The 18,423-nt window shown below is 44.6% G+C and overlaps 1 protein-coding gene across 1 annotated transcript in view; it reads left to right on the forward strand.

Moving 5' to 3' along the window:
* The first annotated feature begins 362 nt into the window (after positions 1–362).
* The window catches only part of ARHGAP32 (Rho GTPase activating protein 32), a 171,430-nt gene continuing 153,369 nt past the window's right edge, over positions 363–18,423 (forward strand). Inside the window, exon 1 of the mRNA XM_086476847.1 lies at positions 363–466. Coding sequence (XP_086332973.1) covers positions 363–466 — 104 coding nt within the window. The remainder of the gene's footprint in view (positions 467–18,423) is intronic.

Here is an 18,423-nt window from a genome sequence, read left to right on the forward strand (position 1 = left end):
GCCGCGGGCCGGGCTGGGAGGTGCGCAGGGGACAAAGGAATTCCTGTGCCGGCTCCAGCGCGGAAAGGGTTACAGCGGGGCGCCGGGAACGGCCTCGGGAAAGCGTGAGTCGGTGCGGGCGAGGGGAGGCGGAGGGGGAGCCCGGGGCTGCCGGGCGGCTGGTGCTTTTCCTGAGCGACCGCTCCGGCGGGGGCTGCGCCCGGACCGCGGCGGGTGCCCTGAGCGGGGGGCGGCGGGCGCCACCTCCGGCCTCGGCGCTTTCTCCCGGCCTCTTCCCCGCTCTCCTCGGCTGCCCCTGCAGAGCCGAACGAGTGTGAGCGAGTGTGAGTGTGAGCGTGAGCGAGTGTGCGTGTGCGCGCAACATGGAGGGAGGGACCGGAGCTGCCGCCGCCTTCCCCAGCATCCCCACGGCAGCTCTCACTGCGGGAACGGGAGGAGCTGGAAGCAATCTTGATGAATCTGAAAGGTCAGTACTATCAATAAATCACCCACAGATAAGCGCTCCTCCGCGGTGCTTGCTTTTTCCCTTTTTTTTCCCCCTTTTTTTTAACCCGTTTTCTCATAAATGGAGTGCTAAACCGGTACCGTACCTCTGAGCAACGCGATTGTTTCACAATTGGTCATAGCCAGCAAGGTCTAATAAAAATGTAGAGCATGATTTAAAAAGGCAAGCGTGTCCTTTTCGCGTAGCAAACGCAACTTCATTTTCATTTTTAGTGTATTTTTAAGCGTATGTGTATGACTGCGTCTCTTTTAAGTGGTTGAGTATTTGAATGGAGAAAGGTTGATTACCTCCTTCAATCGAATTACACTGTGTAGGTTATACTGGCATGTAGGAAGTATAATTTTGCATCCTGTTCTTCATGTGACAGGGGTCCTTGAGGCATTTTTGGGTAAAGTCTGTAGAATGTGGTTGTTAGCATGACTGAAACTGGCATTTTTTTTAAATCAAAAATGTAATACAGCCTGTCCGTAGCAGAGTAGACACATACTCTGTACTTTGGCTCTGTGAAAACAGCAATAGTCACCAGGGTTCCATGCTGAGCATATATATATATATTTTCTTTTTTTTTTTCCCCTCCTTTCTAATGGATGACTAAGTGCTGTTGATATGGTATGGGTTTAGGAGCAATACTTCTGGAGGGCCAGGTTATCGTGTAGTTAAAATTCTTGTGAAATGAGACAGTGCTGATTATCTTCACGGCAAATCATCTCCTTCACCCTAGGCTTGGATTTGTGCTGTGCCTGATATGAAATAAGCCTAGTGCTGTTGCAGTTCAATTGGGATTTTCTACTTCAGGGCTGAGAGTGCATGAATATTTACTGGTGGAAAAAGGGAAGGGAGTTGGGGAACCAGTATAATTAAAAACTCGCAGTCTCGGGCACGCTGTTACCACCTATCTGGTTTACGGATCGAGGCTGTTTCTGCCAAACTAAAAGTTATTTACGAACATAGCTGCCAGAAGCTGGAGATACAGGTTCTTATTTCACTGCATAATGCATTATCAACAAAGTCTTAGTAATTTATGCTAACTCCACCCTCTTCAGCTTACACTGCCAGAAACCGAAGGAGAGCAGCTCCTACCAGCACTGCAAAATTTCTCTGAATTTGTCTGTGTTTCCTTTCTTTCTCGAAGTATTTATCCTTAGGAAAGCTGCTACTGAATGTCTTGTCACTGTTGGTACTACATAGCGACTCGGGTACTGTGAGAAAGCTACCCTAGGTAATTTTGATTCCCTTTGCTTAGAAACAAAACTGCATTTAAAAATTAAATGTGTATAGTGTGCTAACGCTGAAGCCTTTGCGATCCCTGACTTCTTTTGTGGTGGAAGAAGCAGAATATGCAATATCGTGTCACCCCTGTGTACAGACGCACCGCATGCCATTGAGGATTTGGTAAATAGGAACTCCAAAGGATTTTGGTGTGAATCCCGTTGGGAATGTGTGGGGCTCCCTCCGAATGAAAGCTCTGATGTTTGTGAGTAGCTGGCAATGTCAGTGTGTGGAATACAAAGTCTGTGGCTAAAGACAGATGAAGGGTAGCAATGATTTGATACAACCTATGCAGTTTTTCTCCAAATGGGTCTTGTTTTTCAGGGAAGTCTGCAGATTAAATATGTTTTAGTTTTGGCAGTGATGGTCCCCTTCATTTTCACTGCTTGTGCAGATAGTCCTGAGCATGACAGAACTTGGTATTAGCTTGTTATGGTTGGTGCTCTGAAGGGGAGGTCTCTTACTCGTGTTCCCTTGGTGTCCTGCTTTTCAGCATAGAAATGAAAATTGTTATTGTTTCTTAGAAGCAAGACTTGCATTTAGTAGGATTAGAGAAGTATTTTTAACTTCCTACTCTGAGTCCAATGCTCCTGACTGATAGTTGGAGTGCAGGGAGTTTTCTGCTGATTGGTTTAAAAGGAAATCTAGACAGAATGAAATGTGCTGGTGCATATTTTCTGAGCGGTGTGTCCAAGGGTTGCAGAATCCTTGCCCTACCTGTAGCAGTAGCTTTGTGGCTGGAGGGCAAGAGGGACAGAAAAGAGCAACCCTCTGAGCTTGTGAAGGAGCGGCCGTTCCAGGGGCCAGCGGGGCCGGAACGCAGCCAGCGGAGCGGTGTGTGTGACGGGACAGATAGCATCTTCTGCCAGACGGTCTCTGGTGATGTACGTTACGTGTCACACCGGTTCTGGGTGACTTGGCGTGTCATGCTGTTCCCTCTGCTGGAGCTGCCCAGGGACTGCTGAACCGCCTGCGCTCCTCACCTCAGGGCACCCTCTGCACCCCCTTGCGCAGCCTTCCAGCGCTCCAGCAGCGAGGAGGGGGCTCTCGCCAGCCCCCCCCCCCCCGGATACTCTCCCTGCAAACAATCCCCGCATCATGTCTTACACAAGGAGGGGGAGATTTACCAGAGCATCAGTGAGCACGTCCTTTGCCTTCCCCAGGTCTTTTTGTAACAACCAGCCTATCGGATGTACTGTGTGACCTGTCTTCACTATTTATATCAAGAATACAAAAAATTGTTTAATCCCTCTTTGTCAAGCATTTTGGTCTAATCTTTTTGAACCATGTTTCTTCTTGTTTGTTGCTTTCTGAAAACTTCAGATGCTGGCAGCAGGGACGAGAATGTAATGTTTCAATATTCTGTTCCTGACAGTGGTCAATAAAGGAAAGTAAATCCCCTCTTTTTCACTGATGGTCCTATGTCATAAAAAGGAATGTTCTTCCGTTCAGTTGTTAGCCTGCAGAAATGGGGGGGGAGAGGGGGAACTCAGCCCAGAGAATGTGTGGTGGAGGAGAGAAGTAAGGTGACTTTGAAATGGTGCGTGTGATGGACAGGGAAAGCAGAACAACCGGGATGGGGTCTGAGCTTTCCAATCATGGGGGTAATGACCAAAGCTGTTGGGTCAGAACAGGGCAGGTTTCAATGTGTGTTCATGTAAAAGGGGGGAGAAAAAAAAAGGTAGATGCACACCTTTTGTGTGTTCCTCTGACTTTCCTGTGTTTTGGGAACTACACACAGCAGGAGGCAGTGGCAAGGGCTGAGAACTAGAGTAGGTATCTCCTCAGCTTCCTTCAAATTCTTAGAATGGCAACGTGCTGTTGTCATTAACTGTTTGTTGTTCTTGTGTATTTGAAGGAGCTTTCAGAGTGCTGTTCCTGGAGGAAAGAAAAACATTTGCAGACATGTTTGAAGTGTATATCTAGAAAGAACATTAAACTATAAACCCCACAACACTTGTGTGCATTTCACACTCGTGCTTGCTGCTTCGTTCTGGCCTGATGGCAGAGACCAGCGTGTGATTTCGAGCAGGGGTGATGGGAGGAAGTTGAACTGGGTACCCTTGCTTTGAAGCACCATTTGTATTCTCGCTTCTCTGTGTCCTGTGCTCATTCCTTCTGAAACTGTGAATGTGAAATCTGTTACCCCGGCACCTCTGGAGCCACCGCAGAGGTGATGTAATACCTGTTTTTCCGTCAGTTGCCTTTTCTTACACAATCCCTAATCTAATCTGGTTTTCTTCCTTCTTTGGGTAAAAGAGCAGTAAAAAGGCAGTACTTACTAAAAGATCTGTTAGTTTTCTTTCAAAACTGATAGCAACCAGTGTCTGGTCCGAGATGCTTTGTGGTGGCAAAGACCACGCTCGGTTCCAGGAGGTGGTGCTCACAGTTGGCAGCACAGCGTTCAGCAGAGCCAAGCGTGACCTCCGTCCAGCTTCCCGGGCCAGGAGCTGTGCGTATGTGCTGGATCATCTGTGTTAGATTATTGTCACGGCCTCCCCTTCCATTTATAAAGGGTTGCTGGGCCTTGTGTTCCCTTTCAGTAAGTCCCATGGCTGAATAAACTTCTGAAGCATCCAGAAGATGACAGTGCATTACTGCTTGTTGGGTTACATGCTTACAATTACTCCAGTTTCATTTTGAAGCTCCTTGGAGGTCTGAAGTCTCTGGTTAATCAAACTTGGGGAAAGACTTTTAACCTGACACTTCTCATAATGTTACAGACTAGAAAGCCCTTGTTACATTAGCATGCCAAGAGTTTAATGCAGCTCTTTGTTTTTTAATTCAGACAGTTCAAGCTGGGGGCAATTTTAGCTGGGTGATCACACGCATCCTATTGCTTCTGCTGAAATAAGATGACGGCTTTGTTGGACGTCGAGCTGATGCATAGGGGGGTGGTAGCAGCTTGCTTTCTCTTGGCGAAATAATTTATTGCAGTGCGTAGCCCTGATGGGAGTTAGCCACTCTTAGAGGGGGCAGTGGTGTTGTTACGACTCTCCACTTGATCTAAGTCTCTGGGTGCAGCTCGCTGTTGTAAACCAGATGTGACACACTAATGAACTCCAGCGATGTGTGTGTGTGTTTTTTTCTTTTCATTATGTATTACACAGCAATTTTCCTATTCGCAGCGCTGTTCAATAGTCAAGGATTTCTCAACGTTTTTTCCCCAGGGTTTATAAATTAGTGCTTCAAACCTTGTTCAGGATTGGAATGTAGCAGATGAGATTTCAGCCCTTAAGGAGTGTTTTAACCACACAAACACGCTTCAGTTTCTGGCCACATTTCTTCATTTGTGTATTACAGAAGGTTTTGTCCTTTTTAGAAGTGAAACGTAACAAGATACTGCGCAACCTTTTTTTCTGAAACATAAATACAAAATTTCCAGGCCTTTTCAGTCTGTTGTTCTCTGTATGTTTTCTTTTATTGACACTTTAATGGAATAACTTTACTTCCTGTGATAAATAAGTGTAATTTGTAAACGTACTCTGTATCTCTGTGCAGCTTGTTCACTGTCACTGTGGAACTCTTTTAGGACTGTGCCTGTGCTGATAAGTGCATGTCATGCTTTTTTAATACTTATTTACATAAAATACCCAACTGTTTCAGTGCATATGCCTAAAGTGACCATGTGAACATCTGTTTGTTTTTTTTTTTTAAATAAAGATGTGCTGGGAGAAAAGTTTTAAGAACCATATCTACGAAATCAAGAGTCAAAAGGTAAATAAAAAGAGTACTAGGCTCTGTGTTACTACTTTTTTTTTTTTTTGGTGGTTTCTGGGCAAATCTTGTAGTTCGGAGTGATGGGAAGAGGGACCACAACACAATATTCCCATGTTTTCTGTCAGAGATGCAACAGTAAGGCAAGAACTCTGCATGGCATCACACACCCAGCAAGCCCCTCGCTACCCTGGAAACAAGAGTGAGTTTTGACTTTGGGCCTGTGGCCTGGCACATTTGTTCATGTGTCTGAAACTCAAATTTTCTCGTGACAACGCTGCCACTGAGCCAACCCAGCTCCTGAAGGCTACCTTAGCAGGCCTTTGCATAAGCTAGACCTCCTTCCAACCCAACTCTTGGTAGCATTAGTCCAGGGGGACGTGCAAAGGGTAGGAGCAGATTTGAAGAATGTTCTGAAGTTAAATTGATCCCATGTGGTACACTGACAGAGAAGTGGGCTCGGTGGAGCGCTTTCCCAGCCAGAAGCAAGGCCTGGGTTGCAAAAAATAAAACAGGAAGAAGAAACTACAATGATGTCTTAATTTTGCAGTGTTTCATCTGATGCACAGTGTTGACAGCTTCCCTTTAAGTGGGGACTTTCCCAGCTTCTTACGCTACCGAGAGAGCTGCTTATGGGCACACATGAAAATACTTAGATTTTCATAGACTGAAAAGCTCCCTTCCCTATTAAGGATTAAGGGAAACAAGGCCAACGTTAGGTATCAGTTTCAGAAGACGGTTGTTCTTAAATCCTAGTATTTGTGGTCTCAGAGAGCCATTAAATTGATGCCCAGAAGGTTAACCAAATCTGTGTTGACTTTTTTTTCCCCTCTACAAACTAATTTGTTTAATACTGCCACGGTTGCTGGTAGCTTTTTGCAGGAGCAATATAATGAGATTAACAAGCCTCTGATCGCTTCCATATCTGATACTTAAATCCCCATGGGAAGCTGGGGAAGTGTCAGAGCTCTGTTGCTTTTGTATAGGGACTGAGCTGGCAGAGCTAGGAGTTGTTCTGTATGTGAGGTGTAGATTTGGTCGCTGGGATGATGGAGTAGCGAAGCTTCAAGCTGTAGCCTTGGAGCCAGCGTGCTTTTAAGAAGCAGAGAAGAGATGCTGAGGCTGCCAGTGTTCATTATTGGGAAGACAAACATACTGCTCCTTCCCCCTGTGATACTCTGCAGAGGGAAGCAAGTTTCATAGGGAGATAATTATGCTACTGGAAAAAGTGCTGTGACAGCTCCCAGTGCCACAAGTGGAGTTCTTGTGGGGAAAAAGCCATGGCAGATGTACCAATTTCTTCCCTTTTTCTCCCAGTTTGGGATGGTGTAGATGCATAGCGTTGGCTTGAAGCGCTTGGTACTTCCCTCCTTGACTTTGCTTGCCTGCTGCAGGCTCACAGGCACGGAGTTTGTGGTTTTCAAGTGCCACAGCCCACACCTGACTCGGGAATACAGATTGACACCAGAGTTGTGTTTTCCCCAGCTTATGAAAACACCCATGATTGATTGATTACGAGTGCAAAGTTAGAAACTTTTTCTTAAAAACAAAACCCAAATGAGGGAGAACTGTGGACAGCTTTAGTTAAAAACCAAAACAAACGAAAACTGCAACTCAGTATGAATTTTGAAGCAGCATTGTGCTCCTGTGCTTTCTTTACCCGGTGCCTTTAGTACTGTTGCTAAATTAACAGTTGCAATACACGTTTTGTGGAGATCTCTGCCAGTCTCCATGCTAGATCTCTCCTTGCACCTCCCCAGCTTACAGCCTCTGCGGTTTAACATGTATGTCTGACTTTTAATTAGTTACCCCCAGTTTCCCAGTGGTGTCTCTCCAGTTAGCTCAGTGGAGATGTTGCTTTTTGGCTCGTGTGTAGGACTGATTACTTGTAAGAATAATACCTCTTTTCTCCACGCTTCAATGTATATTAATAACCGCTAGAGACACCCGAATCACACAAAAACCTTTTCTCCAGCAACTGTCTCTGCTTTTGAATACATTCTCCTTTTCCAGGGCTTGACCACACATGGAACTTCTCAGGAACAGCTGCTCACAAATAATTCCAGATGCAGACAGACCCTGAACACAGTGTTATATTCTGTATTGGGCCTGTTCATGCTGACCTTTCCCAATCCCTTTTATTGCTTTTTAAGCTCAGGATTACCTCTTGGCTCATTTAAAATATAAATGCTAGATATTTCTAAATCTCAAAATTCACACACAAAAGCTGAAACTACTTTTATGCATTGCTCTATTCTTATCTCCATTTGTGGTTGGCAAATGGAAGGTGCTTTGCTGCTCGCTGTCCTGCTAACGCCTGTAGGATTGATTGATTGGGCTTAATGATCTTAGAGGTCTCTTCCAACCTAATGATTCTATGATTTGCAGGGTCTGCAGGGCCGTTGGGTGCACAGAAGCAATGAATACTGGACTTTGCTTTGTTGCTTATGAACTGCAGGAGAGAACTGTAGCCCCCTGAGAACTCGCTACTCAGTTACACGCTGAGGTCAGAACTGCTACTGTGATATGGCAAGGGAAAACCTGAACTTCTTGGCCACTTTGTGAATATAAAGATTTCCCTTGAAGGAATATTGAATTCAGCTTCTCGATTATGATTTTCCTTATTTCTCGTTGCTTTTTTTCTTTGGTGAGGAAATGTTAGAGCAAAGATAATTGTAAATCCTCTAAATTGTTTTTGGATGAGTCAACGTGCAGTCAGTGGAACGGTGGAATGTATACTTGACCACATATACACAGAAAACAGCCAGGAAAGCCACCAGAACGAGTAGGGCTGGAATTGCTTGAACCTTCTTGGCTGCTTGCTGTGCAAGGAAGAGCATGTGTAGCTATGCCAGCTGGAATGCAGCTGCTCCTTAAATCTGGCACCTAATGTTGAGTCCTGTCAAAGTACATAATGTTGAAGAATCTTGATCGGTTTGTTTGCAGACATAAAAGTATCAGTGAAGACTTGACTTGCAAGGGTGGATGGAAGCACTGGCGTGTCTCTCTGCAAGTCTTTCAGACTTGCCACTTTGAAGGTGAAATTTGAGTTCAAAAAGCTGTGATGGGTTAAAGTAGGGCCAACAGAAGAAGGGGAGGTATTCATGAGATGTCTAGTGGTTCCACAGATTATCGGTGGCTCTACTCCCATTCAAGCCTGTGCTCCATCAGCAATCTGCAGCTCTCCAGAATGACTCACACCGTCTGGAGTACAATCCTTTAAGAGAATTTGATACCACTTAGTGATTTGGCTATGCCCTTTTCCTCTGGATTCTGTGGAAATAGGTTTAGTGACACACGTGACTGAAAAGTGCTATATAAATGCAAATTCTAGTGTCCTTGAGAACAATAGCGTTAGCACGTGATGGTAGTTCATGGGGCAGAAACCTCCTTCTAGGCCTTTTCAGTACTTTCTGCTCCTTTGGTCCGTAGAGAGGATGTTAGAAACATTTGCTATGTTAGGGGTGCTAACACAACATAGCTGTGATGTTAAATTTCAGAAAAACATTACTAAAAGGAAAAAAGTTAAAGCTGGTTTAGTACATCTGATTTTTCTTTGACTCTTCTCATACCTTGTAAATTATGGCAGAAATGAACAACAGAAAACTTCGTTTTATTTTCAGCTATGTGTTTACTTTTGTGTTCAGTCCTGGGATCTACGTACAGTCGGGTTAATACATTTATTTTACTGGCAAATAGCACAGTCAGGCATCCATCGCAGATTAAATGATAAATGGGGAGAAGTGTCGGTAATATCATGAGGTAAATAATTGCCTATTTTCTCGTTTTCTTCCTTTACAACTGCTTTACTGGCAGATATGACTCGCTTTTTATGAGCCAATGTTAGATTGAGGAATGAGATGAAGTTGCGTGTAAGAGAAGGCCTGTCTTAAAACCGCCGTGCAGCTGCATTAGGAGCATGTCTCTACCTTCAGGAGACACCGGTGTTCTTAAAATCATGTGTATACACAATAGTAGAGTGAGAAAGGTAATATGCACTTGCACACGTTACACCTTTTTTTTCCTGTTCTCTCTCTCAAGAGAATGGAAAATAAGTTCCGTGGTGGAAATAGTATGGGTATCTTTTTGATGTTTGTGGCACTGTTTGGTGTCCTGATGCAGCAGACTGACATTTTAGAAGTTTGCAGCTGAGTCTGGTACTTGTTTGGTGAGAATATCTCCCTCTTGTCACATGTAGAGGGTTTTGATTTCTTCCCTGCCTGTTGGTGTTAAGATTTCTTTTGCGTGTGCTCGAGACCGGCCAGGACACGTGGCGATCCCGAGTGTGATGTGCTTCCCTTTCACCAGGGAGAGAAGCGAAGTCGTGGCCCAATGCTGACTCACAGTCCTGTGCTTGGACAGAGTGAGTATAACACTTAATTTAGAGAGATTGGAATAAAATTACCAGGGCTCCCGAAAGGATTTCTCCACCTTTTTAATTCTAGCCTCTCTTCCAGCTTCTTCCAGCCATTCATCATGTGACAATACCCCATCCTAGTGCTGGCCTGTGCTGCTTTGTACCGAAAGTGGTGGGTTTTGTCCTGCTTCGTTTTCTTGCAGGGGTCCCTACCTTAGTTAGGCTGTGTATGTTCGGTGGCTCTGGAGATTGAAAGACTCGTTTTAAAAAAATGCTGATCTACTAGAGTGGCTTTTTATCTATAATGACTGACCCCTCAAGCGTCTAAAAACAACCATCAAATTGCTGAAAAATCGCAAGATGGACTTTAAAAATTATGCCTTTTAAAGTGCGCTTTGAATATTTATTTTAAAAAAAATTTCCCTCCGGTTTGAGTTTTTAAGTGCAAGATGGGTCATATTGTTCACCTTTTCTCTGAAAGAAGCTTTAATAATTATAGTGAAAGCTGAGAATGTTTCTTCACTGTTTGACTCCATGACTGGGGCTTTGAAAATACAAAATTCTGAGACTGGCAGTGAAATGACAAGAAATTCCAGCATTGAGCCTTGCACGTTGTGTTCTGATGTACTTATAATTCAAGGTCACGTCCAGTCCCAACGACATTTATGCGGGTCCTAGTGGTTGGTCTGGCAATAAAAATATTTTCCCATTTCTCCTCAGCTCCATGGAAAACAGGAGGCAAGATGTTTTTTCTGTAGTTATAAATAAATGTTGCCTCTGAAGGGGCTCTTAAGAACAGGTTCACATAGAATGGTGTTGTACCGTGGCAGCATCTCCTGCTCTGTGCGAGGCTTTTGAAGTAAGAGGGTCAGCAGCTAACTTCATCGTCCCTTCTCGCGGGGTAAAGGTGGGGTTCCAGGTTCTGGGAGATGCACTCGGGTAACGCTGTCTGCCTTGTGGAGTTGTTCTTTGTCCCCTACAGGGAAATGACAGCAACATGTATGTGTATTTTTTCATTGTTCTTATACATCACCTTGAAGGACCCTGAAATATCGCTTTGACTTCCGAGTACCCGAGGCGTTTCGTGAGCTCCAGCCCCGCAGCAGCGAGGGGAGGACAAGGTGTTGATCTCGCTGGTGCAGCAGACTTTGCAAATGAGATTTTGTATCTGATTACGGCCAGCAATCTATCGACGTAGGATATGGCATTGCTAACAAATACCCATTGAGATGTAAAAATGTTGTTGAACACCAGCTGATGCCCACGCAGGCTTCTTAATTAGTACCTGGCCTCCTTTTGAATCAAGATATGCTTCTGTACAGGGAAAGTTTTTGCAAATCTCCAGTGGCTCATAAAAGAACAGAAGGTGACTTTTTCAGCCTATTCTCTCTTGTGCATACACAAAGTTTTCTTGGTGACTGCCAAGGAAAAAGTATTCTGGATGCAGCGAAGTTGAAAGGCTCATAGGAAAGAACTTCAGGCTGCTGCTTACTGGAAAAAAGGACTTGTGCAATTACAGATAGAACGTACGATGTGGTATTGCATGGAATTTTGAAAACAATACGTCTCTGGCAACTTACCCTGGTGTTACCTGCCAGAAGAAAACTGATTGTTGTTCAACTGTTGGGCCTCAAAGAGACAACAAATATTTCATACTGGGGGGATGCTATTGTGAGTGCCTGCCTGTTTGAAAACACTGGGACCTGTGTGAGACGATAGTATGTGGTAAAACTGCAGGATACATGGTGTTCCAGTACATGTTTTTCTAAAATGAGTCAAAAAGTTGAAGAAAACCGGCTACTAACTAAATAATACTGACTCAGAGCTGCCGTGGAGTCAGGGGGCACCAGGTTAACGCACCAGATGTGGCTTTCTGGAGAGTAGATTTATTTAGACCCTGTCACGTTAATGACAGGCGAGAGGTTGCAGTAACGCTGTGCTGCTCCCGCGGCTCAGTGCGCTCGCGGGAGGCGAGCGTCGAGCCCAGGAGAGGGAAAAGGTACTGGCAGGGTCACCCCCTTGCCAAATCCCAGGTGGCGGGTGAGCGTGACTGCCGTGCGCCGCGCCGGTGCTCAGCCCGACTGCGAGGTGATGTTACTGCTGAGGAGCTCTCGGCTGATGTTCCAGGCCCTTTGGCTACCAAGTCACGCGTGGGGAGCTCCAGCCTGAGCGTTGGGGTTGCTGGCAGTACAGTGCTCTGAGAGCTGCCTTTGTTTGGGGTTTTAAAGGTGTTTTGTTGTCACTCATCAGGTTATGGAAGTGCTGATTAGTAGGGAGAGCAGGGTCACGTGTGCAGCACTGGTAGCAAACAAGAAATACTGGTTTTGGAAATAACTTACGTCATCTTCAGGGCTGCTTAAAGAGGGGAAATAGGGAAATAGAAACTGCAGGTTCTTCTGATTATTTGTTCTATGCCCACTCTTGATAATGACTTCACCTTGGCATGGCTATTTCATAAAAATTGTGATGTAAGTATCTTTGGAAAAATATGTATTGGGGATTCCAAGGAAGCCAATAGACAGCGAATGTAACATAAAGCACGTTAGAACGTGTACAGATGTCACCTCTGATGAGGTGAAGTTTTGGTGCTTTTGCTGATTCCCTACGTATGTTATTCATATGCCTGCTGATCACCATGCCTTGTCTCTCAAACATCTTTTCCCAAACCTGGCCCAAACATTCCCCCTTTCCCACCTGTCCTAAAACACTCTGTAAGTTAATTAAATCAGAGAAGCAGTACCCATTAATGTTTGACATTTTCTGATGCTATGTACAAACAGAACAGGAAGGAGAAACACGCGCATCAAGGGATACCTCTTGCCACTATCACAAACCTCAGAACTTAATAAAAATGCTACTTTTTACTACCTATGTAGGCATCCTGAGCGTGCTAAAAGAAATTACTTCAACCTGACCAGCTCTCTGTGGCAGCACGCCGATGGGAAGTAAGACATCAAACCTGAGAAAGGGGTTGGTTCAGCGTTTTCTGTTATCGTTTCCGAGTGCCTTGCTTTGTGTGTAAGCGATGGGTGCTAGCTGTCTAGGGCGACCAAAAAAGCGGTGTCATGGTGTGAGCGCGGCCTAGCAGGAAGTTTCACATTTTGTGCGGTAGGAAATCGTCTTCTGTTCTAGCAGTGCCTTAGATCCGTGTGTACGTGCTGGGAAAACGAAACGATGTCGGTTTTGGAGAACATATTTAATTATTGCTGCATTTACAATGAAACAAGCGTGTGTTGAAAGCTTTAGGTATATCATGGGAGTTCAAGGTGATCTCGGTCTCCATCCAGGAACAGAAAGGGCTGTCGTTTTTGACTAATGGTGCTCCTGTTACATTTCCCAGAATGTAATGGGAGGCATCAGGTCTGGATGGTATTGCCTGTTCATTTACTACACGAAAAATAAAGCATAGCAAACTGGAAGAGGTTACTGATGTAGTTTAGGTATAATTTAGGTTTTGCTTGAAAGTTTTTTTTGTAGTTAACTGTGAGGATCTTAGGAGATTCATGGAAATGAGTACCAAGAGTTTTCCTGCAAAATCTTTGGCTAATTACCTGATTAATTTGATGTATTTCAGAGATAAGGACAGAGCAGCTGATTTCTTCTTTTATGTTCTGTTTGCCATAAAGAACAACTTGGGTAGCTATCACAAATGTTTTTCCAAGCAAGGAAAGAATATGTAAAAACCCCCTAATTTCTGAACAAAGTTCGCAAAAAAGCATTTCAGTGAGCTCATTTGTCTCTGGAAAGGAAAAACCTACGGAGGAGGGAGGGAGCTGTGGCTTGGGCTGTCACATGGAATCGGGTCTTCCTCTCTGAACTGCCCGTGAGCGTCAGGCTGGGGACGAAATCAGAGTGGAGAGGGAGATGCAGATAACCAAGGCATAACCCTTTGGGAAGCCACCAGCCTCCTGCTGCGTGAGAGCGGGGAGAGGAGCCTGGCTCGGAAATGACCCTTCTCATGAAGGAGAGAGAGATTCAGCTCCCGCATCAGACAGAAAGACTTCTAAAGCGCAAAAAGCGGCGATAGGAAATCCGTGTCCACATCCCGCTTAGGAACGCGGCTGACCTGAACCGCGAGTGAACTGCCGTCAGTTGGGAGCTCGCACCCGCGGCGTGGCTGAGGCAGGGTCATTCCTCACGTTGGGTTGAGTAGTTTGGGTTTCGGAAGCCTCGCTACCCTGCAAACAGGCCCTGAACCCGGGCTGCTAAGGGGCCTTGGCTTCTCTGTCAAGCTTGGTAGTTCAGTGCTATTTTTTTCTCCATTTTTTTCTGTTTCAGGCTCTTCAACTTTCCTTCTCTCCCTCTAGGAGCATTCTTCCTCTTTGGTACGGAGATTTAGTGGTGGTTACAGTCTCATTTTTGATGCACTGGCCTGGTGACAAGATGAACTTTCTTTCCTGAGCGTTAACAGTTGTGAGGAGCAAGGAGCGGGTGACTGGCGTTCCGGGACATTTTGGCTAGCTGTTCGGCTCCTGTGTAAGCCCAGTCTCAACAGGAGTCTTTTGGAAGTGCTGTCTGTCAGGCTGCTCTGTTCCCTGGAAGTTGTAGCATATCTTACAATTTTATTCCTTTGTTTGCTATGTTCTTACCTTCTTTAATTTTTTAACCTGTTCTCTCACGGCCTTCTCTTTTTGCTGAGTTTTATTTCATTATGCACTAAAAAAATCTCTTTTGCAGGTGTCAGTTCTAAAATCATCATGATTACTGAGAGGGGGGAAAAAGCTTGAAGAGCACTGTTCACTGCCACTTTCCTGGGCACTGAAATTAATGTGCACTGGTTTCAACAATATCTCATTTCTTTGGGAAGCCTAATAGCCCAGTCACTTCATTATCCTGCCTTTCTGCACAAGTGCCAACGTAATAGAAATGCTTTCATTTTCCAGACTACCCTTTGGGTGCTTGAGACAAATGATTTCAAAAGCTGATCCACACTTTCTTTTTTTTTTTCTCTCAAACTGAAAAAGCTATCAATCTGTTCATCACCTGTCCTTTTAGGTTAGCATATTGCACCTGCAACCCTTTTTAATGCCTTAAAAATAATCGGACAGTGTGCTTCCTCTGGTAGGTACTTTAACCAAATCGTTAAGGCTTTATTTGTCTATTTATGTATTTTACCAAGAGGGCATTTTATTACTGACAGCATGAGCCAGGACAATTACAGGTTGCAGTGAAATATTCCAACTTCTGATGTGATGCAATATGAACTGGAATGAAATGTTACTTTAGTCATACTGGAAAAAAAAAAAAAAAAAGCCAATTAATGTGCTGTTTGCTGTGTTACCTGTGAGGCACAAGTCTACCAGTTACCTCTTCCCAGTAACTTCTTCCCCCTCGTGTACATTGTTGTGTAGGGAGTGCCCTGGTAAGGAGGGATGTTGTGTTTGTGTGCAAACAGGTTGTCAGCGTGGAGTTAAACCAGTGTGTTGGCCATGGTCACGTTTTATGGAGAGAAGGCTATCACAAAGGAAAGAAGGCAGGCAGGACTCTTGGATTTTATTCCAGGCTTCACTGACTCAGCCAGTGCTGAGTCTTCTTGTGCATTATTTACACCATTTTTTTAAGCAAGGCTAATAAAAATACTTATTTTACAGGAACATTTTGATTTAATTGTGAAGAGCTGTGTGGCTCAAGTATAAAAATTTCTTCAGGGCAAAATTTTATTTTATTGCTGTTGGTCTTTTGAAACAGGATTGAAAGGTGGATTTAGTGGCTGCCTGTAATTTTCAGCAGGATTGTCCTTGGTCATTAGCTTCCCCTCCCAACCCCTTGAATGACAAGAATTCTGCACAAGGTGCTGGGGAGCGGTGGATGTTGACACGGGTGCCGGGAGGTGGTTGCTGATGTTGTGATTCTTGTCACTATGACTTCCTGGTTTTAACTGTAACTTACTTTGACGCAGCAGTCCAGGGTCCATCTTGATCCCTCGTTGCCAGCCATCCAGCTAGACAAATCCACGTGTTTTCATGTGCCACAAAGCCCCAGCTTTCCTTGCCTTGCAGGGTTTAATTTCCTCAGCAGTGGGAAGGGACAGCGTCCTGTGTTAGCCATAAAGGGGGGCGTGATGGCAGAGGAAAGCATTTAGAAAATCCTTCGAAGTACTGTTAGCTGTTCAGCTACCCCAGTCAAGTTTTCTGGCCTTTTCTCCCCTCCCCTCTGACTTTATAGTTCCTCGCTTTAGCCAACGTAGTACAGATGCATTCTGTGCATAGAGAAGGTGTTGGCATCCTCTCATCTTTTATTACCCTGATACATAAGCAAAATGGTGGCAGTGGTACAGAATTTATACTGGTGGAGCCATGCCAGGAGTCATTTTAAAGGCAGGGGAGGAGGAAGCAATGAAGTATGGTATTTTTCAGGTGATTGGGTTTGCGAGTGAAGAATGATACAAAGGAATTACGGTTACCTGATATATTTTTTTTTCCCGGCCTTGCAAAGCACGTAAGCATCTGCTTGAATTTCAGTGAACTTTACCATGTGGTTTGAGCCAGGCAGCTACCTGAATGCCTCGGTGTTTCTCCTCCAAACTGATGGGACAGTAATGCTTCAGTGGTAATTTAGGAGGGGAGAGGATTAAATGTTCTTGAAAAGCTATTTGCATAAAGGTTTGCAAAGGAGAGAATGAGTGCGAGAATGTGTTCAAACTGAGCAGTGAAATCTGCACAGCTTGACTTGCCTGATCCATCTGGTTGGACTACATTATCTATTTTAACAGATTACATTTAATCTTACCATTTCAGGGAGAGCTGTTGAGCCTCAACAGACATGGGAGAGCCGTCCTGTAAAGTTATGCAAGTAAAATGAGAGCTTAAATTTCATGCTAGTTTCTCAGGGGAACAACAGAGGAGGTGCAGAAATACCGTGTCATCTTTCTGTCCTGACCACGCTCGTTGGCTTGACAGGGGGTGACTTTGCCGCACTCCTGCTCCTTTCGGAGTTTGTGCTGGGTTCCCCAGGCTAGCATTTGCTGTCTGCTGGGTGCTTATCTGACTTCTGTCCCGGCTTTAGCTTTCTATCATGCAGCTCCCCGAGAAAAACACATTATCAGCCTACCCAGGCAGAGGTAGTGGCGAGGCAGGGGTTAAAGCCAGCTCAGTTTCCTGCTCCTCTGCTTGCTCAGGTGTGCTGCAACGGGTAATAAAGAATCGCTGGTCAGGAGAAACAACTTTCTGGGACTCGGCAAAATTCCAGGCTGGGAACTCTTCATGTTTTTCTTTATTTATTTTACTTATTTTTTTTAGGGTAGCTGTGATTTCTTACGGAAAAGCCTTTCCTATCTGCCGCGATATACTTTTTTTTTTTAAATTTTTCTTTTTTTTTTTTTTTTTCCTGCTGAGTCATTGCACAACTCAACAGTCGTTTGTGTGGCTTGCTTCCTGGAGTCTTGAATCGGTTTGTCACGTACCTTTCTTCTTTCCTCCTACATTTAATATAACTGCGCTCGTGTCAAGCACTTCTGCACAGTGGAGCCGCTTTCAGATGGTCCCGTGGTGTATCTCTGTGATCAGGGTGAGTGAGGCACGTGCTAATGGCAGAATTTCTCCTGTGCTCAGTAAGCTGTTATTCCTGTGATAACGTTAACGTTTTGAAATTGTTCATTTTCCTTACGCAGAGGCAGCCAGGGAATGCAGACGTATTATCTTGTAATTGAGGGGACAGAAAACCCTGTTTGCTTTTGCTTTTTCATACATCCCACTGCTGGCATCTGCTGAGGCAATTAAACACCTTTCATATTTTTCATCCCCTATAATGCATTAGAGGGCTCCTCTTTGTTATTCTTTGAATATCTTTTCAATCTTGACTTGTCTATGAATATGTAGTTTGTTTTTTTCCCCCTCTTTCTTTGTCCCCTCTTCCTTCTGCGTTTACAATTGGGTTGATGTTTCAGGGACTTTCTTGACCTGCCTGATGTAAAGCTAAAGAGGTTACCTAAAACCACGAAATAGTGAAACCGTGCAATTAATACATTTTGTTTTAAAAGGGTGAAAATTCCTAGCTGGTGTCTTTCAATTTTAAAATGTCCTTGTTCTCAGTCACAGATTGTTTCTGTAATGCTTATATTTTGTTACTCATAGTTTGCTTTTCAAATTAAAAAAAACCCACCCAGAAGCTTGCCCTTTTTTTTTTCCCGCAAAATGTTTGTATTTCAGATGCCCTCCCCCGCCCAGTTAATTAGAAATAACAACAACCAACAAAACTATTCTTTTTCCTGAGCTCTGTCGTTCCCAAAGGATTTGGGCGATGTTGCATGATGAAGCATTGCAGCACCTTTTCAACCTCAGGTCTTCAGCTCCAGCACTTGCAAAGCGAAGATAAATGTCCAAATTCTCTTCCCTCGGTATGAAGACACACACGTACCCATCAGGATGGGATGTGCACAAGCCCACGTGAGGCTTCACAGGACAGGAGGTGGCCAAAGTCAAAAGAAGGTGTCTGAGGAGTGTATTGGGATCTTGCTCATCCCCTCTTTGTGAAACGACATCCCGATGCAGGTGAACTAAACCGATGCTGTGGCTGAATGAGGCGTTTCCACCCCTGTCCCTTTTGTTAGGCCAACAGGAGCTCCTGTAGCCGTGTG

The sequence above is a fragment of the Leptosomus discolor genome, chromosome 22 (genome assembly GCF_034619465.1).
Source record: "Leptosomus discolor isolate bLepDis1 chromosome 22, bLepDis1.hap2, whole genome shotgun sequence".
Classification (NCBI taxonomy): Eukaryota; Metazoa; Chordata; class Aves; order Leptosomiformes; family Leptosomidae; genus Leptosomus; species Leptosomus discolor.